Source organism: Dromiciops gliroides, chromosome 2 (genome assembly GCF_019393635.1).
Source record: "Dromiciops gliroides isolate mDroGli1 chromosome 2, mDroGli1.pri, whole genome shotgun sequence".
NCBI classification, from domain to species: Eukaryota; Metazoa; Chordata; class Mammalia; order Microbiotheria; family Microbiotheriidae; genus Dromiciops; species Dromiciops gliroides.
Window position 1 is genome coordinate 43,625,001 of NC_057862.1, and position 24,686 is coordinate 43,649,686.

At 40.5% G+C, this 24,686-nt stretch overlaps 1 protein-coding gene across 1 annotated transcript in view; it reads right to left on the reverse strand.

Annotated features, from left to right (window-relative positions):
* The window catches only part of TMEM72 (transmembrane protein 72), a 55,861-nt gene extending 42,178 nt beyond the window's left edge, over positions 1-13,683 (reverse strand). The window contains exon 1 of the mRNA XM_043986220.1: positions 13,303-13,683. Within this exon, the coding sequence (XP_043842155.1) occupies positions 13,303-13,402 (100 nt within the window). The 5' untranslated portion in view covers positions 13,403-13,683. The remainder of the gene's footprint in view (positions 1-13,302) is intronic.
* Positions 13,684-24,686: the final 11,003 nt, after the last annotated feature.

Sequence of the window (24,686 nt, forward strand, 5' to 3'; positions counted from 1 at the left end):
GTCACACAGGCTGGCAAATGAGGTATCATCCTTAACTTTTCACAACCTCTTTCTCCCCTTCTTTAAATCAGTACTCTTGTTTCTACATTCATGATATCTCTCACATAGTCCCCCTTCTCTCCTCTGACACTGTTGCTTACCTTGGTGCAAGCCCTAATCATGTCATGCCTAGATTATTGCAATAGTCTGTTGGTAAACCTGCCTGCCTCAAACCTTTCCCCACTCAATATATCATCCACTTAACTGTCAAAGTGATCTTCTTAAAACACAGGTTTAACTATATCATCCCCCCCCCGCAATTCTATAAATTCCAGGGTCTCCCTTTTACCTACAGGATCAAATATGAATCCTCGGATTGGTATTCAAAGATTGTCATAATCTGTCCCTTCACTGCTGCCTTTCTGGTCTTTTAAACCTCACTCCCTTCCATGTACTTTGTGATTCAATGATCCTAATCTCCTTGTTTGCATATGATACTATGACTCCCAACTCAAGCAATATTTTCCCTGGCTATCCTCCATGCCTGGAATGTCCTCCTTCCACATAGCTGCCTCCTGGCTCTTCTGTCATCCTTCATTTCTCAACTAAAGTCTCAGCTTCTGAAAGAAGCCTTCCTAGTCCTCTTTAATCTGAATTTCTTTCCTCTGAGACTATTCCCAATTTATCTATCATCTATCTATCCATCTATTATCTATCATCTATCATCATCTCTATCTATCATCTATTTAGCTATATTTCTATCATCTATATGTCTGTCTGTCTATCCATCTGTCCATATCTCTTTCTTGTTTCTACATAGTTGTTTGTATATTGTCTCCCCCATTTAAACTGTAAGCTCCTTGAATGCAAGAAATGTTTCTGACCTTTCCTTGTATCCTTATCATTTAGCACATTGACTAGAACACAGTAGGTACTTGATAAATGCTTGTTGACTCACTAACAGACAACGTTAGTCAGGGATATGGAAACCAAAGGCAAACCTTGGAAAGGTACCCGATAAATAATTTCATGCCTTATGAGTGAGGGGTGGGGGGTTAGGAGGTGGGTTGAGATGGGTAGAAAAGATAGATGTTTTTGTATATTTAAAGAAGTCTCATGTAGATGAGGGATTAGGTTTGTTTTTCTTGCTCCTGGAAATCAGAATCCGGAGAAATGTGTGGAAAATTAAAATTTGTACTTGGTGTCTTGATTTCTCATAAGGTCACTAGCTTCCATTTTTTTGATCCTAATTCTTAGGCAATATTTTCTTGAGAGAGCTTTTCTATTTCTTTTCCCATTTGGCTTTTAAAACTGTTGACTTTTTTCTCATGACTTTCCTTCATTGCTTTCATTTCATTTTCCATTCTTTCCTCCATCTCTCTAAATCTTTCTTCTATTTCTCCTACTTTCTCTTCAAAGTCCCTTTCGAGTACTTCCATGGTCTGAGACCAATTCATATTTTTCTTGGAAACTTTGAATGTTGGAGCTTTGACCCTGTTATTATCTTCTTCTGCGGGTATATTGTGGTCTACCTTTCCCCCAAAGAAGTTTTCGATGGTCTGCTGCTTTCTCTGCTTACTCATCTTGGCTGGCTATTTCTTGGATTTTGACTCCTTCTTAAAGTGTAGTGCTGCTTCTAGGACACACTGTTTGAGCTACAGTGTGGTCCAGGGGGTGACTGGGCTTCTTCTCAGCCTGCTTGGACTGTGTGTAACCATGGCCACTTTCTCTTTGACATGGAAACAGAAGTCTGATTGAACTCTGATTCTCTATGGTCAGAAGCTTGGCGTGCTTGTGCCCCTCCCCCACTGGTCCACCACCTCTCGATTCAGCCCACTGGTTCAGAACCAGGGCGCTTCGCCACAACTCCAGTAGAGACCGCCTCCATTTTACCCTGGCCTACCACCGAACCTCTTTACCAGTCCGAAATCAGGGCCTTAGAAGCTGCTGGCACTGAAGACTCTGACGGGCACTGGAAGCACTATCTGTTCTTGCCTGGGTCTGGAATGCATGCTGAGCTGTTCAGCCTGGTCAGTAGGTGATCATAATTGCCTTCTTTTGCTGAAAAATAGTCTCACTCTGTTCTTATGTGCATTAGGCTGCTCTGTTTTTTGTTTTTTTACCACATTATTTGGGAGTGAGTGGACGGGTTTATCTGGAGCTTGTGGGAGTCACAGCCTCTCCTCCGCCATCTTGGCTCTGCCTGCCTGTACTTGGTGTCAAGAAAAACTTCCTAACAATGAAAATTGTACAAAAGCAGAGTGGACTGCTTCATGAGGTTGTGGGGTTTGCCTCATTGGAAGTCTTTAATTGAAGGCTGGGTGAGCTTTGACACTTGTTAGGTGGGTTGTAGCAATGATCCTCTTCAGGAGTGGGTGAGGCCAGATGGCCACTGAGGGATCATCCAATTCATAACTTTTGTGATTCTAAAATATTTGTCAAATATTTAATTCTGAACTCTAAGAAAGGTTCCATGTGAGCTACAAATAGGTGACCAACCCAATCCTGAGGGGAAATATAAGGCTAGACTATGAAATGGTTGATAACAGAAGAAGTACTGAGAGAGTTCCTAGATGCTGTCTACATGTTTGTATTTTTAGAAATCTTAACCTAAATAATGTATAATTTCTTCACAACCAAGGATACAAGTTGATAATTAAAAATGCTATCCATTCTAATGGGATAGTTTGGTGGCACAATGGATAGAGTGCTGGGCCTGGAGTCAGGAAGAGCTGAGCTCAACCTGGCCTCAGACATATACTAGCTGTGTGTGACCCTCGGTAAGTCACTTACCCTGTTTGCCTCAGTTTCCTCATTTTTAAAATGAGCCAAAGAAGAAAATAGAAAATCACGTCAGCATCTTTGCCACAAAAATCCCAAATGGGGTCATGGAGAGTTGGAGATGACTGAAATGATTGAACAACCCATTCTAATAGTAAGTTCTGTTTTTATAAAAAGTAAAACACGGGGCTATAAATTTGCCAATGGTATTCTCTGCCATAAGGGAGGAGAGTGAACACAAAGTCCAAGTCTAAAGAGGGATTCCCTATGGATGCTGAGGTCATGCAAATGCTACTTTGGAGATTACATTTGCTGATTACATCAAGTTTGGTGCCATTTTAGAGCATCCGAATGAGATTTATAGTCTCTCAAAAGAGGTAAGTTTATTTAATGGGGCTGGGTTGGTAGAGAGTGTAATGGGGGGACTAACTGGTGAGGGCACAGCCCTTAGAGCATGCTCAGACTTGTGCTGGGGCAAGGGGTAGTTATACAAAGCATGAGCAAATAGTCCCTGCCTCTCCCAACCCAACATGTGAAACCTTGAAAGCCTGTGTGCAGTCATGTGTAACTGAGAAGATAGTACTGGGTGATGAGGAACAATCTTCTAATTGCTTACAGAGCCAGAAGAAATGGTGCCTCATGAGGCTGTGAACTGGAACTGATGACCCATCAATCCCAGTGTCTTACCCTTCCTGTCAGTGAGGGACCACGAAGGGACAGGGTAGGGGAAATTTCTTACCCAACCAGAAGATCAGAAGATAAAGCTTTCAGCTTTCCTCTTCGTGGTCAGCCATCTGTTAAGGCCAAAATTCTTGCTAGTCTGTCTAAAATCTAATGAGTGGTCACCGATAAATTATAAGCTTTAGCAAGAGTTAGACTTTTAAGCATTTATTAAGAAGAATAAGAATTTGGTGAAGAGAAAGAGAAAGGCCTAGATTCATCTATCTATATAGTTTGGAATTATTGTATAGGTTACTAGTATATCCTCAGTTATGCAGCATAACATGCATTTTTACCATCGTCCTGTCTTTGGTGAAATTAATATGAGATTTATGAAGTATGGAAACATCATTTCAGAGACATAACTGACTCTTACAATAAGCTTGATGCAGGCCCTGGAGAGAATATGTGTGCAACAAGAGGAGAGACGGGTACAAGTAAGTCCATGGTTTGTTTATGATGGCAACTATGTAGAGCAGTCCAGTTCCTTCCTCTCTCCCTCCTAAAATAACCTACTTTAACTGAACTTGTTTTCTTTTTGTCTCACTCAGTCTAATCACCTGTGTCCTAGCACAATCACTGGCTGTCTCGAAACCATGAGATATGGTATGATAATCTTTCCACAACATTTTTCAGGTGCCATGAACACATACTAAAATTGGCTTTGATCCAGACACATAATGGTAAGAAGCATTATAGATTGCATAACTACCTCATGTAATTGAGTGTAGTAATTTGATCATTGACAACGCTATGCTAAGGTTTAGTAAAAATCCAGCAATTCAAACAGTTAAAGAAGAGAATCCAGCTTTCCAGACCAGAGTCCAGAATCCAGTTTTCCAGATCAGAATCCAGAGTCCAGAGCCCAGTTTTCCGGACCAGGGTCCAGTTTCCTCTATAAGGGCACTAGTCCAGAGGCTAGTAGAGAGTTAAACTTAAAGTAGAATATCAGGAGGATTCCACAAAGTACTCCTAGGACCAGGAATTTCAAGGTAGCTCTTGGCCCCATGTATTCTCTCTATCTTTACCTGAATACCTTTGTACTTTATATTTGAATCTACTCTCATCAAGGACCATGTGTGAGCAAGGGGAGAATGGTTCCTGGTTAGGGTTTTTTTGTTTGTTTATTTTACTATTATTTTCATTATATCTTCTCAGCAAATCCTTTTCTAACTAATAAAGGTCAATTAATTCTGATTCATAATGGGGAATAGACTGGTCAGGGCTCATGACCCTCAAGGTTATTTGACAATACCTAGGAGGTGGGGAAGTGAGCCATAGGAAATATAACATGGATGAAAATTGCCCACTGTCCAGACAAGTCAAAGAACACTAGATCTCTTAGGAATTTGAGTTGATGATCACTGAAAGGACAATGAGAAGTACATGATGAGATCTAACAAATTGCAACACATTACAATTAAGGAATTATGGGGGGCAGCTAGGTGGCGCAGTGGATAGAGCACCAGCCCTGGAGTCAGGAGTACCTGAGTTCAAGTCTGGCCTCAGACACTTAACACTTACTAGCTGTGTGACCCTGGGCAAGTCATTTAACCCCAATTGCCTCACTTAAAAAAAAATAAGGAATTATGCAGGAGAAGAGTTGTGAAGGATATAGTTGAAGAAATTATTAAAAAGAGCACCCATTGGCCATGTAATGAGGACAAAGAATAGCGAACCTAGAGCTCATTGCTCCACAGGTCCCATCACCATGACAAAAGAATAGAAGCTTAGTACATTGTATGGATAAACCATGGTCAATTTGTGGGAGTTCCATGGGATGGGTAGGCATGGGTAAGTCAGGATTTGCATTGTTTATGGGAATTCTCAAATAAATAAAGTCAGAATCTCAAAAAAAAGTTTATTTTCTAATCCCAACAAAAACATTACAATTTACATGGAATCAGTTAGTAGCTCACACTAAAGTAAGATCTTATATTTAAAGAATGCTTTTACTTTCTTTCCACCCAGCAATACTATGAAGTAGGCAGTACAAATTTATTTCCATTCTACAGATGAGATGACAGAGACACAGAAAGGCTGATCAACTTCTGAGTCTAGCACTACTCTGCTGTCTCCAGATTCAGACAAACCTCTTTCTTGTACACAACGCCCATTTGGGATGAAAGGAAGGGTGAAAAGGTATTTATTAAGTATCTACTATATGCTTGGCACTGAGCTAAGCAGTTTATACATATCATCTCACTTGATCCCTATGAAGTTGGTGCTATTATTATCCCCATTAAACAATTTAGGAAATTGAAGTAGAAAGAGATGAAGTGACCAGGGTCACACAGTGAGTTTCTGAGGCTGGATTTGAACTCAGGTCTTCCGAACTCCAGGCCCCAGTACTCTTATTCTTTGTACACTTTTTAAAGGTTGGCTTTCAATGTCAAGCCTATAATAAGATGGCGAATATCACAGTTGGAAGTAGTTTCAAGTCTTGCTTCCTTAATTCAAAATAGGAGAACACAGAGATGCCATATAAGAAAGTGACACAAGTCAAATAATCTTTGGATGAGGTGTGTGTGTGTGTGTATGTGTGTGTGTATTCCATTTATTCCTGGAATGGTCAGACAAGTTGAGAAAATAGAATACCGTAAATGATACGTCCTACAGATCTAAATATAAATTTGCTAACATTTATAAACAGTAGCATTTTAAGGTCCTCAGGGCACTTTTCTTACAACAACCCTAGGAGGCAGATGGTGCCAGTATTATTATTGTCCCCATTAGGCAGATGAGAAAACTGAGGGTCAGAAAGGTTAAGTGATTTTCCCATTGTCATACAGTTAGTCGACCTTGGAAACAAGATAGAAATATGGATCTGCTAAAGAGCACATTGTTGAATCTACTCTCCTCTACTGCCTCAATTTTGCCTTGGAAGGGTGATAAATACAGTTCTACTTGTATCAGTGTATTCAATGATTTTTTTATTGGCAGAAGGTGGTCGTGGGATAAAATTTAAGAGTGAAGGATATCACTGTTGAGCCTCAAGATGGATGCTTCAGAAACATTAGGGTCTCTTGGTCTTTGAAGTAGGATAGGGCCACATTTCCTATTAGCTGTACTCTTTAAAATATAATGAGAACATCTGGGTTTAAAATGCTCTTTGGGTCCTTCTATATATTAATAAACAATGTCCCCATTTTCAATTCTTGTAAAAACCATGTGGTGTGGGAAAATCCTGGGTATGGGAAGTGACTTGGTCAGTTCTTTCTCAAAACATCTAAGCAGGCCCTTTGTCCCAAAGAGATCTGCATTGAGTTTCTAACTGGATCCAAAATATTTGCTATGTGAGAATGAGTGAGTTAGCAAGAGAAACAGTGTTTACACAAAATCACTGTTTCAAAATCTGCACCTTATTTGTTTGTTGGCAAAAGCCCAGGAAAACCCAGCCTCCCTGAATCAGCTGCTTCAACATAAACTCCATCATCTGTTTGTTTCCTTATCAGTGGACATGTATATAAACAATCCATGAGCATGTTTTTTGCCCCAACATTGTATATATTATAAGTAATTTTCAAGTGGGGTGAAGGAAGACTGAAAGGCAGACAAATTGGGGCAGCGATAGTTGTTCTTTCTCTTACGATGGCTTTCAAACAGTAGGAACTCAGCACATGCTTAGGAAGATGAGTTCAAATATGGTTCCAGACACTAGCCCTGTGATTCTCAGCAAGTCACTTAACTGCTGTCTGCCTCAGTTTCCTCAACTGTAAAAGAGGGACAAGAACAGCATTTACCTCCCAGGGTTGTTGTGAGGAACAAATGAGTTATGTGTTTTACCCAGTGCTTGATGATATGTAGTAAATGCTTAACAAATGCTTTTACTTCCTCTACCCCGGCCCTCCCCCATTGACCTCAATTCCCAAATCTGCAAGATGCGGATAATAATAGCACCTACTTTCAAGGATTGTTGTAAGGATAAAATGAGATAATGTTTATAAAGTGCTTTATAAAATCTTAAAGCACTATATAAATACTAGCTAAATGGTTGTGGTTGTTATTAAAAACTATTACTCAGAGGGCAGCTTGGTCCATTGCAAGAGGGTCGAGAGGCAGCTAGGAAGTAGTAGTAGTAGTAGTACTTGAGTAGTAGTAGTAGTAGTAGTAGTAGTAGTAGTAGTAGTAGTACTTGAGTAGTAGTAGTAGTAGTAGTAGTAGTACTTGAGTAGTAGTAGTAGTAGTACTTGAGTAGTAGGAGTAGTAGTAGTACTTGAGTAGTAGTAGTAGTAGTAGTAGTAGTAGTAGTAGTAGTAGTAGAGAGGCAGCTAGGTGGTGCAATGGATAAAGCACTGGCCCTGGATTCAGGAGTACCTGAGTTCAAATCTGGCCTCAGATACTTGATACTTACTAGCTGTGTGACCCTGGGTAAGTCACTTAACCCTCACTGCTCCTCCCCCCCCCCCAAAAAAAAGAAAAAGAAAAGAAAGAGGGTTGGACCCAGAGTTAGGAGAGACCCAGGTCTGCATTCTGCCTCTGAGACTTCGATTGTTATTTCATGGGTAAACCACCTGACCTCTTTTTCTCAGTTTCCTCATCTGGAAAATGAAAAAAAATTTTTTTTTTTTTGGAGGCAATCAGGGTTAAGTGACTTGTACAGGGTTACATAGCTAGCAGGTGTCTAGGGCCGGATTTGAACTCAGGTACTCCTAAATCCAGGGCCAGTGCTTTATCCATTGCACCACCTAGCTGCCTCTCAACTACTACTACTACTACTACTACTACTACTCAAGTACTACTACTACTACTACTACTACTACTCCTCAAGTACTACTACTACTACTACTACTATTACTCCTCAAGTACTACTACTACTACTACTACTACTACTACTACTACTCAAGTGGCTATAAATCCTGCAACTGTGGGCCTATGACTGGCAGGATTCGAGTCACTGAAAACACACAAAGATGCTAAACCTAATTCTAAACATATGTAGTCAGGGGTGGCCCTGGGTAAAATTGCAACATAGGTCAAGTGGACCTTTGTAGGGTTAACTACTTTTCCATAGGGCAAGCCAATGCCTTCATGCTTTTTCCTCGTCACCTTTAACAATGGATGCACCTGCTTTGTTCACACAAAGGTAAAAATGACTGAGAAGGTCTCTTCTATGGCATTTTATTGAATGCGATTCAATTCAATTCAATAGAAGAGACGATAGACCCATAGACATTCAGAATTTGGAGGGATCTTAGAGGTGATCTCATCCAACCCGGTTATTGTATAGGTGATGGAACCAAAAGTCAGAGAGTTACAGGGCTTCGTTGGTGACAGAAGAAACTTGAAATAATGTTGCCTCCAAATCCATTGGTAACTGAATTTAATTTAATTTAAGGCTCTGCTTATAGAGCTCTGTACTGGGGTAGATGATATAAACATTATATAAGACAGAATCCCTGCCATCATGGAATTAGTAGTTGAGTAGGCTACATTTTAAGAGCTTTCAGAACTTTTAGATAAAAGAAGGAAACTTGGGAGACAGGATGAGAGAAGGCAGAAGTTCAGAAATGAATTAATAGAAAAGGATTTCTTTGGATAGCAGGGACCTTCCTCAACCCTCAGCCTATACTTATAGGTATAAGTTTAGGCTGAGTCATAGTTCCTTGAGCTAAAATAAAGGCCCAGCCACTGTTTAGGAGTCAGAATCCCCACCCATCTGTGCCATGGCTACACACCCATTCAAAACATAATCCAGGCTTTACAACACAACTGAGAAATTTTTTTAAAAAGCGGTTGTAATAGTTCTTGGGACAGAATAATGGCTAGTAATCACATAACACTTTAAGGTTTGCAAAGTACTTTATATATGATTTCATTTGATTCTCACAACAACCCTGAGAGATTGGTATTATTAATAGCCCCATTATTATAGATGGGGAAACTGAATGAACAGGCTAATCGACTGTCTTAGGTCACACATCAAGTGTCTGAGGCAGGATTTGAACGCATATTTTTGTTTGTTTTTTGTGGGGCAATGAGGGTTAAGTGACTTGCCCAGGGTCACACAGCTAGTAAGTGTCAAGTGTCTGAGGTTGGATTTGAACTCAGGTCCTCCTGAATCCAGGGCCAGTGCTTTATCCACTGTGCCACCTAGCTGCCCCCTGAACTCATATTTTAATGACTCCAAGTTCAGTTCTCTTAGCTACTCCTATAGTTGGCTACATGAACAGTACATTTCCTTAAATCAAAGAAACTCAGAATTAGAAAGGGCCTTTCAGGTCATCTCAGAGAACTTGGGAAGAGCTGTCTTCTACCTGAGAAACGGCCATCCAGGTTTTAATGGAGTACTTTCAGAGATCTCCAGTAAGTCCACTTAGCACTGGGCAATGTTAATTCTGAGGAGAGTTTTTTATTATATGAGGCAAAATCTGTCTCTCATATATTTCCACCTGCTGGGCCCAGTTCTGACCTCTGGGACTAAAAAATTAAATTGAATCTCTCTTCTATATGTGATTTGCCTTTCTTTTCTACTCCCCTCCTGTCTCTTCCCCTCCCCTCCCCTCCTCTCCTTTGGATTTTCCTATGCAATGGTTTTGAGTCACTTTGCCATCTTGTTTTTGTTACTCTAGATTTACTCTAGGCTGCCAAAATTCCTTCTAAAACATGGCACCATATTTAAAATGTTAACTGTTGTCTAGCACCTAGGGACACCCAGGTTACAAAGTGGATAGAGAACACTGACCTTGGAATCAGAAGGAGCAAAGTTCAAATCTGACCTCAGATACTTAATAGCTATGTGACTCTGGGCAAGTCATTCAACCTTTGCCTGCATAATCCTGGAGAAGAACATGGCAAATCACTCTAGTATCTTTGCCAAGAAAACCCCATGGACAGTATGGTCAATGGGGCCATGAAGTGTCAGACACAACTGAACAACAGTACAAGTCTCATGTTTTAAGGGGCAATTAAGCGGCATAGTGGACAGAATGTGGCCCTGGAATCAGGAGGACTTGAGTTCAAATCCAACCTCAGATATTTACTAGCTATGCAGCTCTAGACAAGTAACTTAAACCTGTTTACCTCAGTTTCCTCATCTGTACAATGACCTGGAGAAGGAAATGGCAAATCACTCCAGTAGCTTCACCAAGAAAACCCCAAATGGGGTCACAAAGAGTCAGATATGACTAATTAGACTAAACAACAGTCATGTTTCCCCATCTTGTCTACTGAGACATTGAAGAGTAGCAGTGAAGTCATGTATGCTTGCAGTATTTCAAAATGTACAAGGAACTGAGGAAACAAAGGTAAAAAATGACTTGATATTTGTCTTTGAGGAGCTTATAATCTAGAAGGAAATAGGGATAAAGACTGAATCTATGAAGTCATTGCTACAGGGAATTCCTGAGTGAGGAAGCTCTTTATGAATGTAGGTCAGTATCTTCTCTGCGATTTATAGTCTTGAGTTAGGTGTGTCTAACCTTTTTTGTGTTTGTTTCATAGACCCTTTGGCAGTCTGGTTTAAACCTATGGGCCTCTTCTCAGAATCATGTTGGTTTTTTTTCTCCTTATTGGGAGAAATGGTTAGATCTGAACTGCTCCTTTAATTAGAGGCTGAATTTTGGTAGGTGAAGCTCGGAGGAGTCATTATCTCTACACAAAGAATAGTGTATGAGAATGCATAGGGAGAGTAAGGAGCCCTGTTCATTTGGAGCATATACAATATAAAGGACAGTAATGGAAAATATGAGCTGACATCTAGGTTAGAGGCAGGCTGCAGAGAACTTATTATTGACATCAGTGTTAATGGCCGGACTTTGAACAGGAAGAAAGAGCTGTGGTTAAGAGAAGTGATGTGCAGACAGAAGGGACTTCAGTCTCTGTTGTGGGTATAGATACATTAGACTTTTTAACTGCCTTTGGTTAATCCATTAGGAGGAAAGATCTATAATTTTTAATGGTTTCCAGACAAAAGCCATATCTCTATTCCATTTGCCATACTATAATCAACTCATTTATTTCTGCTAATGGAAGGCTGCAGTGGCATGAATAATCCAAAACACCAGAAATACAAATATAGCTTTAGCTTTGAGATCTCTCTTATAGATTCCCCACCCCAGCAGATTCACCTTTTTATGCTCTGCTCCTAATATAACCCAATATCCTGTCCTTATTATGTAGAGAGGGGACACTGCTCTCCCAATCCCAGGCTGGCTTATGCCTTGAATGGGGATGGATTTGTGCTGAGTCCTTGGGCCCCTGGACAAACATCTGAAGAAATTGGAGATGGAGATACAGGAGTCTATATTCTAACCAACTGAATTAACAAACAATCTTACAAATGTGTTGGTATTCTCTACCATCCCCAGAGTGGATGATGGAAAGAAGGGACAGAGAACCTGCTGGTTGGTGGAGGGACTAGAGTGAAATTAAAAGAAAAAATGTCCCAACATAATCCATGTAATGACTGGTTTTCTCCTAGCAATGACAATGATGGTAATGGGATCATAGATTTCAACTTAGATGGGACATCAAAGGCCTTCTATTCAGAGCCCCTCACTTGAAATAGAAGCCCAAAGAGGTTAATTGACTTTCCTAAGGTAAAACAGGAAGTGACTAGCAGGATTTGAATTCAAGCCCTTTGACTCTAAATCAAGCACTCTTCCCACTGTACCATGCTGTTGACAACAATCACCATCATAATAAGCCATGCTCTTATCCACCTATGCAGTATCCACAGAACATTAAATATATAAAGAAAAGACGCTATGTCTATATGAGCTCCACTTTAAAAGATGAGGATTGGATAACAATTGTAATAATAATAAGTTTACATTTATATAGCACTTGTGAGTCTACCTAGACTTTAATGATAATAATCATTTTTATTTCTATAGTTGGGGGCTTACAAAGCATTTTCCTCACTACAGCCCTGTGAGATAAGTACTCTCGACTTCTCCATTTTCCAGATGGGGAAATTAAGGCTCAAACTCGTTACCCAAGTGCCTACAGATAGCAAATGTTAGAGCTGGGCTATGAATCTAAGCCTTTTAACTCCAATGCCAGTATGCTTCCCACTGTACATCAAATCCCTTTTTGACAAATGCCTGGATTCCTGCAATGATTTCCTCATTTCCCTTTGTGCTTTTGATAAAGGGATGCACCAGGGTTGGGGATCTTGCTCTATCCTCAGAGAAAAAGAAATGATAGAATCTGAGAGCTGGGAGGGAACTTACAGACCACCAAGACCCATCCTTTCACGTTACAGGTAAGCAAAAGGAAATCTTAAGAAGTACAGCTTTGGGGAGATTGGTACCTCTGAGCCACCTGCTTTGTGCCTATCTCCCCATGAGAAGTCCAAGGATTTCTTTCATGGTTTCCTTCCCGCCCCCTTCCCTTGCCCCTAAATAAACTACAATTTTATTCTAAAAAAAAAAGTACAGCTTTTGAATACAAGCAAAATTTTGGGCTTCCTGATGCTATCTATCTAACAAACAATATCGATCAATTTCTTTACTTAGTAAACAGACTGACAATGCCGTTCACACTCTATCCCAATGTCGGAGTTTCTCCTTCACTGGAAACTCTCTGGAAGAAAGATTTAACTTTAACATAAACATATTCCCTTCACTTGGCTAGAGTGGCTACAGCTTGGTAAGTTTTGACCTGCTGGTCAGTTCTGTGCTCCATCATCCCTAGAAACAACCTGTCTGGGGGTCTTGGGAAAGAAACCCTTGGGTCATGGAGAATAGTGACAGGCCAGATGGTTGTCTCTTCCTTGTCTGTTTCTTTCCTTTCCCCATGGTTCCCAAGTCCTCTGGCAGGACTGTTTGCTATGAACCCACCTGGGGCAGCCAAGAGGCAGGAAGAGTTTTGTCTTACCTGCTGCTGTGGAGATGCCCAAGAATCGACAGGAATACTCCAAACCCGTCCAAAACGCCTGCCGCTTCATCCTGATCCTCAAGGTGGGGGCAGCCAGCATGAAGAGACAGCCCAGGCTGCACCTCCTAGCTAGCCCTGGCTCTTGCCTGCATGCCTCCCTAAAAGAACATAAGCACCTGCAGAAGCTCCCAGAGTCCCAGTGACCTTTCTGAAAGAGGCGTCCCCTCCCATTTCGTTTCCTAGAGGACCGTGCCTGCTGAGGCCCTGGAGGGCAGAGTGGAAGCAAAACAGGTTGTGGCTACATCCAGCCAGCTAATGCTGCTTTGGGTTACCTCCCAGAAGTGTGAATACAAATCACAGCCTTGCTCCCCCTTCCTTCACTGTCTCAATGACTGTGCTTAATGATTACCTTGTCAGAATTCCTTTCGGAGGCTGTAGCTATGTGCTGCTGGATACACCGTGGCTTCACTCCTCCCTCCCCCCAAAAGCTTCACTTTGGAGTTGCTGTTGGATTGTAGATCAATCTGATTAAAGGCACATAAACTCCTTAGTGCTTGAGGGCAGCTCAAGGCAGCGAGAATTAACCGTTTGTGGCTGGGGAAGAGATTGGGGTTCCTTGGCAAAATCTGTTCGTTTAGTACATTGCACCTGACCTGTGGGCAGTGTTGGAGTCTGACTGGAGATGATGTCATCCATTGAAGTGTGTGTGTGTGTGTGTGTGTGTGTAGGCAAGGTTATGTCAAGGTCATTGTGCCCTTTTATACCTGAGTGGTAAGAGACCACTGAGTGGTGAGAGGATTTGGGTAGAGCTCTGTGACCTTGGGTTTAACCTCTCTGGACCTCAATTCCCTTGTTTGTTAAAAAAAGAAAAAGAAGAAGTCGTTGGACTAGACAGCCTTTGAGGTCCCTTCTAGTTCTAGGTCCATAGAGCAAGGATCTCTTGTCTTTCTTGAGAATTTGCACATTTGTGGTTAAGTAGGATGCTCTTCTCCTTGTTTCCCAGGCTCTGCGGTAGCTGTAAATCGAGCCTCAGGTTTGGCAGCCATAGAAGAATTCCAGATGCTAAGGATGGCTCTTGGGAGCTTAAAAAGTCAGGTTAATATGAAATGTTGGTGTGTGTTAATGGCCACCTTTGGGAAAATGGGGCCTCAAGGGGGAAAAAAGAATAAAGAAAGGCATATTCATAACTCATAGCAGTCCCTTGGCTCTGTGGACAGATAAGGCTGCTGAGGGGTGTCTTGTAGCTGATTTTAGAACTTTGGGAAAACTGTTACGTATCATTCACAGAATGGGAAATTATCAGGACTATAAGCCTAACAAGATATTAAGGAACAGATGATACATATTTAATGCAAAAATGGCTTTTGCCCTCAGTTTGTCTCTCTGATGTCATTGGCAAGGCACCATTCTGACCCAGACGCGATCAGTTTTCCCTCCTCGGTCTCTGTTGAGTGCAACCATATCCCATTAGTTGCTAAGCCTGTGAGGGGGATGGGACAACTTGAAAACTGAATGGTGGAAACACAAGAGGTATAAGCAAATGGAAGTGTCCCTTCATCCAGCTCCAGGTTGAGCAAACATAGGGACATCTGGAGGTTCTGGGAGGGGAACTGTACTTTCTGTTGGAAAAGAAACGAGTTGGAGGGATCATGTTCACTGTCTTTATATTTGAAGAGCTATCCTGTGGAAGAGGGGTTGGGGACTATTTCTGGTTGGCCCCATGAGGCAGAATTAGAAGCAATATGTAGAAGATACAGAAAAGTAAACGTTGGCTTGATGAAAGGAAAACCTTCTGAATAAGTGGAACATGTTGCCTTAAGAATTAATCGGTTTCACCCCCACCCCATGATCTATTCCCTGCCCCTCCCTTGGCAGGTATTAAAGCAAAGGCTGACTATCCTCTTAAAATACATTGTAGGGGGCAGCTAAGTGGCATAGTGGATAAAGTACCAGCCTTGGATTCAGGAGGACCTGAGTTCAAATCCAGCCTCATACACTTGACTCTTACTAGCTGTATGACCCTGGGCAAGTCACTTAACCCTCATTCCCCTCCCCCCCAAAAAAAACAGTGTAAAGGGTAGTATGATGGAAAGAACACTGGATTTGGGCCCAAATCTCAACTTGGTAACTTTTCTGGGCAAACTGGAGCAAGTCTTTTCACCTCTGGGTCCCAGTTTGCTCATCTGCACAAGAAGAGATCAGACTGGATCACCTCTAGGGTCCCTTCTAAGCTCTAAATCTACAGTCCCCCATGGATCTTTTTCTTCTATGGGGTAGGCTACATGGTGACAGGTTTTTCAATGATGAAATTTTGTGATTTTGTAATTTCATCCTACCACCTCGGAATTTTGGCATTCTACCCTAGCTGCTTTGTGGAAGGAAGTCATCCAACTCCTTTGCACAGACTAAGAGGCCTTTCTCCATTTCAATAAACTAAGTTTTAAAAGCGGTAGCTTGGGGGCAGATAGGTGGTGCAGTGGATAAAGCACCGGCCCTGGAGTCAGGAGGACCTGAGTTCAAATCCAGTCTCAGACACTTGACACGCACTAGCTGGGTGTCCCTGGGCAAGTCACTTAACCCCAATTGCCCTGGAAAAAAAAAATCTGTAGCTTGGTGCAGTGGGATGAGGATTGGCTCCAGAATCAGGAGAGACTTTGCTTTCAATTCTAGCTCTGATATTTGTCAGCCGGGTGAGTCTGGGCAAAACTACCTAATCTTTAAACTTCGTTTTCTCATCTATAAAATAGGGGAAATAATACTTACTACTCCTTTACAGCTGTTGTTACGATTTTATGAGAGTTTGGATGGAAAGTGCTCTGTGAACCTCAATGTATCACATAAATGTGGGTTGTTATTAGTAGAAATGAAGAGTGGAAGTGGTGCCTAATACGATCAGGAAGCTGCTATGGATACTGTAGCTAATTCTCATTACTTTGTCAGCCAGACAGTTTTTCTTCTCATTCAAGTCTCCTGGGACAAATATTTTGAGGGGGATGTCCTGGGGCAGATTTAAATTTTTGCATCCAATGAGATTTTAAAAATATTCCCTGGGCTCTTCCATCTTCCTTATTTATGCCTTTTTGCATGATTGCAAATCTCTGGGAATTGCTTTTCCACATTCGTCTTTTTGAGAGTAACCTTGCAACTATGGACACACTTTGTTGGGGGCGGGAGTTGGGAGGTGTTCAGGAATGTAAAGTCACCATCTCCGGAGAATGAGTTTTTTTCTTTAAAAGAATCCAAAGCGTGGGTGGGATGTTCCATATTTTAGCCAATCTCAGAGTCAAAGGTCAAAAATCCTCCCTTATGGGCTATTGAGAGCAAAGAGATTTATAATTAATTGGACCCTTTAAAATGAGCAAGGGACTGAAAGGGCAAGAGTAAGTGTAAAGGATAATCCATTTGTACATGGTCACCTATGCTTTCCCAGGATGTCATTCTTGTATAAATGACTGCTCATCTTAATGTGAGAGCCTCATCTCTCACAGGGTTTTCAAAAACTTTAGAAATCCTACCCACCTTGTTAACTGGGGAAACAACATTCATTGCCCCCAATAGATCTAAAGGAAGGGGGGAGAGAGAACTCCTTTTTGCATTATTGATGCTATATTGACATACAGGAATATAGAATGTCATAGACAGATGGAAGTTTGGAGGTCTAGTTCACCCACCTCAATTTTTAGATGAGGAAACTGAAGTCAATCAATAGAGATGGGAAATAACTGCTATATAGTAGGTGCTTAATAAATGCTTATTGGATTGAATTGTTTTTAATTATTGGTCTAAGTTCGCATGGCTAATTAGTTTCAGAGCCAGGGCTAAAACTCAATTCCAGATGACCAGTCCAATATTTTTTCCACTACACCATAGAGGGAAAACACTACTTTACCTACTGCCCTTTAATAGTGGTTGTTTACTCATTTATTCAATTTTAATTATCACTTTATGTGAGTAATCTATGCCCCAGAACTTCAGCTCTGGGGTCATATGGGTTGGATTCAATCTTGAAAGCTTATTGATACCAACTCCATGCTTTGTGTCTCCACCCAGGGTTTGCCCAAGGAATATCAGATTTTGGCATCAAGCCCAGGTACTAGGATAGGTATAAAGATGATTAAGACAAAGTCTCTGCCCTGAAAGAGATTAAAATCTCTGTATTATTGTGCTTGGGTTTAAATTATTCCTCACTACATGCCTAAGGTTGTGCCAACAAGATAGTGAAACAGCCCTCATCCTTTCAGTCAATTGAGTGAAGAAACAAAACTGGTTTGTAGGCTCCTAAAGGGTTGGGTCCATGTCTTCATTCATTCATTCATTCATTCATTTACCCATTAATTAATTTTAAGACTATTGAGGTGCTAGTGTATGAAAAACATTGTGTTGGTTATTGTAGGGGTTACAAAGACAAACAAGAAATAGGTCTTAGCCTCATGGAACTTAAAATCTAATGAGCAAATAAAATATGCCTATGGATTTCTATTATATAAGACAATGTGTAAAGTGAATTATAGAGGAATCATAGTAGAGGAGAATAAGTATTGGACTTGAAATGAGAAAATGTGGATTCAGGTTCAAGATTTACTTACTACTATTGGCCCTGTGGCTTTGGACAAGTACAAAGAATTAACACGCCTAGATTTGAACCCCAGTTCTTTCACTCTCTGTGTGCCCTCTCAGGAGCTTAGTGTCTATAAATAATAATAATCTATATGGTGCTTTCAAGTTTGCAGTATTTTTTGACCCTCATTAAAACCCTAGGAGGTATGTGCTATTATTTTCTCTATTTTATAGCTGAGGAAACTGAGGCACAGGAAGCTTAAGGGAATTGTCCAGGGTCACAATTTCAGTAAGTGGCTGATGCAAGATTCAAACTCATGTCTTCCTGACTCCAAATTCTGAGCTTAATCCATTAATTCACACAATGCTCTCAGTAAAATGATGGATTGACTATGACATTCTATAAATCACTTAATCACTTTTAACCTGTTTCCTCATTTGTACAACTGGGATAATTATACTTATAGAACCTACCTCATAAGGTGGTCATGAGGACCAAATGAGCTATTGACTTTATTCTTTATAACATTCTAGTTGTACAGCACTATATATGTATATATGTATATCTGTATGTATATGTATGTGTATATATATATATATATACATATACACATCTCTCTTTGTCTGTCTGTCTATCTATCTATCTATCTATCTAGTTTAGAAGTTCTTATTTGTTTCTTGGACCCCTTTGAAATATGGTGAAGCCTAAGAATCCTTTCTCAGAATCATGTTTTTAAATGAACAAAATACACAGTTACAAAGGAATCTAAAGGTTAGTAAAAATAACTATGTCATTTTTCCTTAAACAAATTTACTTGACCCAATTATATCTACCCATGGACTTATTATGGTTCTGCAGACCCCAGGTTTCAAATTCTTGATTTAGATAGAAATTGTTATTATGGTGATAAAGCTTCAGTATGCTTGTGTAAGAACTCTCTAGGGAAGGCCATAATCTCTTTCTTCTTTTGTTTAATGCATAGTTGAGGTGAAAATAAAACAAACACACCCAAATCCCTCAGTGGCCAAGCCTTCTAGTGATGAGACTCTCCATACCTTGCCAGGTTGGTTCTTGAATGACAGGAATGCACAGTCCATCAATGGACATATCCATGAAGCTTTTCTATACTCATGGAACCTGTCAGACCTCAGACTCCTTTTGCAGACCCTTTTAGACCCAAGGGACACTTCTTCAGCAAATAGAGCATTGGACTCAGAATCAGGAAGGTCTGAGTTCTAATCTTGCCTCAGTTACTTACTAGCTGTGTGACCCTGGGCAAATGCCTCGGTTTCCCCATGTAAAAAATGTGGAAAATCAAATGAGACAGCATATATAAAGTGCTTTGCAGACTTCATAAGTGTTACATAAATTCTGGTTGGTGGTTATTATTGTTGTTATTATTGTTATTATTATTTCTCAATATGATGAGGCATTAAAAGAGTAGTAGTAACAGTACTAAGGCAGCTTGGTGACACAGTGGGTAGAGCACTGGACCTGGAGTCAGGAAGACCTGAATTCAAATTTGGCCACAGAAACTTATTGTCTGTGTGACCATAGACAAGTCACTTCACCTCTGCCTGCCTCAGTTTCTGTAAACTATAAAATGGGAGTATTAATAGCACCTACCTCCCAGGGTTGTGAGGATCAAATGAGATAATATTTGCAAAGTAGGTCAGGTGTGATGGCTACGTCATACCTGCTAATGGGGGAAATCTAGGTTGATGGATTGCTTGACGAGTTTTGAGGGGTGATAGGGCTAAAGTCTATTAAGCATCCACAAAAATCCAACGTGTGTGTGTGTGTGTGTGTGTGTATGTGTGTGTAGGAATGTGATGCTATTAGGATACTCTCAGGGGGTACAAACTGGCCCAAGTGAGAAATGGAGCAGTTCAAATTTCCAAGCTGAAGTAGGGATAAAAGCAGTCTGGTTTCTTCACTGTGTCTAATGGCAATATGTTGCAGAGGTCCTGTGTTCATCATTGGTGGAATGGCACCTATAAGTGATTCCTGTACTTCTATGCTGGGTGAGATATGGTGATCCAGTCTCTTTAAACAAAACTAAACCCCAAACCACAATAGTATACTTGGGAAAAGTCATTGTTTTATACTTAATTTCATTTCACAATGAAGTTTTCCTCCCTAAACCAAGAAAACAACAAACTTGTAACCAAAAAAACTTCTGATCCGTGCATAGTTCCTAGAAGTGTGACTTTTTTTTTTTTGCAGGGCAGTGGGGGTTAAGTGACTTGCCCAGGGTCACACAGCTAGTAAGTGTCAAGTGTCTGAGGCTGGATTTGAACTCAGACCCTCCTGAATCCAGGTCCGGTACTTTATCCAGTGTGCCACCTAGCTGCCCCAGAAGTGTGACTTCTTACAAGAAGTTTTTATGAATTCCTCAAGTTGTTGCCATTCTGCCTCCAGCCTTCCTCTTTCCTTCCCCAATTACTTTTATTTGTATTATTTGTGTTTGTATTTTTCTGCATAAGTTCTTTCACTTCCCCTGTAGAAGATAAACACCCTGAGTGCAGGTGGTATTTTAATTTTGTCGTATCCATAGTGGCTGGCACCCCGTAGGTGCTAAACAAGTAAAAATTGGATGGTAACTGAAGACTCTATTTTTATACATCCCCTTCTCCATCACACACAGCCCTTCCCTACTTCTGGTTTCCTCTCCTGCTAATATTCAAAAACAATTGATTGTGAGCACTCAGTAATGATCAGTTTTAATTTGTTCCCCAAAAACAGTCCTATGAGAGATTAAACAGGAAGGGCCAAATATGCAAACACATACCTTAACTGGTTTTTACTGCCTTCATTTACACCTTTCAGCTGCCCAATATTAGTGACTATTCAACTGGCAATCCCCACCCCCTAAACACACACCTTCAATTATTACCTAGAACAGAAAACAATTTCACTTTGTAGCCACTCTAGGATTTCTTCATTTTTATAATTACTAATGGGTCCAGCCTTATGAGTAGGTAAAGTTCACTAAAGGGAGTGGAGTGGAGGGCTAGGGAGGGGCACCACTTAGTGACCAAGGGGAGGGTAGAGCCAGGAACCTTAAGGAGTTCCACCTTGTCTCCAGATAGGCCACAACTCTTTAACCCTATGCTTGGGCAAACCAAACTCATATCTATACTTCATGCTGAAGGCCTCACTGGATATGCCATTCAGAGGTTATACAGATATAAGCCATCAAATACTCATAGGGAGGGGTTGAACCAGCCCAACCCAGTCCTACATGGCTCATCTTTGTGGCTGCTGCTCCCTGGCCCTGGGTATTACTCTGAGGAAGTAGGGATGGGAAGGGAAATGAGAGGACAAAGAAGGGTGCTGAGTAAGCAGCCCAAGGCAAGGACTGGATGTGGGTGAGTAGAGATAGTCTCTTCCTTTGCTTATTAAGGGGCTGGTATTACAGGGTTAACTTACTTGCACCAACCCTGGCACCTGGTTACATAGACAGGTAGGGCATTGAAGGAGCACAAAGGGCTTCCTAATTATTGCCTAAATCTGCCCTGGCTTATGAACATGCTTGGTTCTACTGAGAGTTGCTGAGGACTTATATTCTTCTTTTGGTTTTTGTAAGCAGAGGTATGACTAAATGTGACATTGTAATCATCTTGACCTATAGGTTGAGTAAGGCCAATGTCAATTCATATATCAAATATGAGCAAAACAATTACTTTTTTAAAAAAATTAAAGAAAATACAACAATTTGAGAAAAGCTAATTTTTATTTCTTAAAAATAGGGGCAGCTAGGTGGTGCAGTGGATAAAGCACTGGCCCTGGACTCAGGAGTACCTGAGTTCAAATCTGGCCTCAGATACTTGACACATACTAGCTGTGTGACCCTGGGCAAGTCACTTAACTCCAATTGCCTCACCAAAAAGAAAAAAAAATTAGAGCCTTCTAAGGGTAGAGCCAAGATGGCAGAATAGAAAAGCATGGGGCCAAGCTCTCTCAAAATTCCCTTCTGAACAACTTTGAAATAACACCTCAAACTGAATTCTGGAATGGCAGAGCAAACAAAAGGTCAGAGTGAGATATTCTTCTAGCCCAAGACAACTTAGGAAGTCAGAAAGAGAAATCCATGACATTGGAAAGGAGTCTGGCCTGGAGCCCATGTGGATGAAACACCAGTAGTGGGACTAAGTGGTGGTGACAAGAAGAAGCAACTTCAGAAGCTCTCAAGCCAGAGGTGAGCCTACCTTGGAAGCACTGAAAACTTCTAAAGCCCCAGAACTAGCTCTGAAAACAGCAGTGCAAAAAGTATGAAGTTTGAGATAGAGCCCCTTCACCTCACCACCCCGCCCCATGCCAGAAACAGAACCCAACATTAACATAAAATTGCAAATAAAGACATAGGGTAGAAAAATGAGCAAACAGCAACAAAAGACACCTGACCATAAAAATCTATTATTGTGACAGAAAGATCAAGACACAAAATCAGAAGAATATAGCAAAGTAAAAATGACTATAAGTAAAGCCTCCAAGGGAAAAAAATGTGAATTGGACACAAGCCCAACAAGAATTCCAGGGAGAGCTAAAAATGACATTCATAATCAATTAAAGATGGTAGAGGAAAAATTAGGTAAAAAAATGAGAGAAAAGGAAGAAAATTATGAAAAGCTTGGTAGAAGAGGCACAAAAAATACTGAAGAAAATTACACCTTAATAATAGAATTGGCCTAATAGAAAAAGAGGTACAAATGTTTGCTGGGAAAAAAAAACCCTCTTAAAAATTAGAATTAGGCAACTTGGATAGAGCACCGGCCCTGGATTCAGGAGTACCTGAGTTCAAATCCGGCCTCAGACACTTGACACTTACTAGCTGTGTGACCCTGGGCAAGTCACTTAACCCCAATTGCCCCACAAAACAAAACAAAACAAAACAAAACAAAACAAAACAAAAAGAATTAGGCAACTTGAAGCAAATGACTCCATGAGACACCAAGAAACAATGAAACCAAGTCAAACGAATGAAAAAAAGAAGAAAATATAAAATGATTCACTGGAAAAAGAAGCAACATGAAAAATAGATAAAAAAAGAGATCATTTAAGAATTACTGGGACACCTGAAAGCCATAATTAAGAACCTAGATATTATATTTCAAGGAATTATCAAGGAAAACTGACCTGATATCCTAGAACCAAAGTGTAAAGTTGATATTGAAAAAATCCACTGATCACCTTCTAAAAGAGATTCCAAAATGAAAACTCCCAGAAATATTTTAGCCAAATTCTAAAACTCCTAGGTCAAAGATAAAATACTTCAATTTGCAAGAATGAAATAATTCAGCTATCATGGAGCCACAATTAGGATCACCCAAGATTTGGCAGTTAGCACCTTAAAGGATGGGAAGTCTTAGGCTATGATATTCTAGAAGGCAAAAGAGGAGGAATTACAACTAAGAATAATCTACCCAGAAAAAAATTGGTATAATTCTTCAAGGAATAAATGGATATTTAATGAAATCGAAGACTTTCAAGCATTCCTTATAAAAAGACCAGAGTTGAATAGAAAATTTGACTTTCAAATACAAGGCTCAAGAGAAGCATAAAAAAGTAAACATGAAAGAGAAATTCTATGGGACTCAATATCTTTCAACTGTTTACCTTTCTGTATGGGAAGATGATACATGTAATTTATAAAAACTTTGTCAATATCAGGGTAGTTAGAAGGATTCTACATAGGAAGAGGATGCAGGAGTGAATCAAGCATATTGGGATGATGTAAAAAAATGGATACATGAAAAAGAGGGATACCCTGGGAGAAGGGGGAAGGGAGAGGAAGAATAGAGAAAATTATCTCAAATCAAAGGGATGTTCAAGGAAGAACTTTTACAGTGAAAAGGCAAATGGTTGGGAGGATGGGATTTCAATGCTTGAACCTCACTTACATCTGAATTGGTTCTAAAAGGGAAAATATTTATACATACTTAATTGTTCATAGAAATCTATCTTACCCAATAGGGAAATAAGAGTAAAAGGTGGGGCAGCTAGGTGGTGCAGTGGATAGAGCACTGGCCCTGGAGTCAGGAGTACCTGAGTTCAAATCCGACCTCAGACACTTAACACTTACTAGCTGTGTGACCCTGGGCAAGTCACTTAACCCCAATTGCCTCACTAAAAAAAAAAAAAAAAAAGGTAAAAGGGGATAAAAGGAAGGGGAAATGATAAAAGGGAGAACAGATAAAAGAAGCCAGTGGTCAGAAGCAAAACAGGCTTTAGAGGATGAATGGGATAAAAAAAAAAGAGAGAGAAGGATAAATAGAAGAAAATAAGATGGAGGGAAATGCAGTTAATAATTATAATTGTGGGGGCAGCTAGGTGGCACAATAGATAAAGCACTGGTCCTAAGTTCACATCAAAACTCTTTTCAAAATTTAATTGGCTCAAGATATAGTTTTCTAGGCACCTGAGTACAAAAATATCCAGGAAAAAAAAATATCCAGGAAGTAAAGAATGGAGCTCAGCATTCAAACTGTAAACAGGCAGCATGACCAACAATAACAGCACAGGAAAGATGCATTCAACTGGATCTGCTCTGACTGTCCTTCCTCTGCTCTGGCTTAAAAAGTCTCACTTACTGACTCTTTAGGATGATGAGTGGCTCCTTGGGTACAATTTCCAAAGGTCAGGTAGCAGACTGGCCTGGTCAGCCCTGGCCTATGATATACTCCAAGGTTACTTGTACTTGACTTGGGTGTGTGTCTTCTCTTTGCATATATGCATGTTGTCTCCCTGTTTTTGTCTTTGTATCCCCAGTGACTAGCACAGTGCTTGGAACATAGTAGGTCTTTAATTTATGCTATCATTGAAG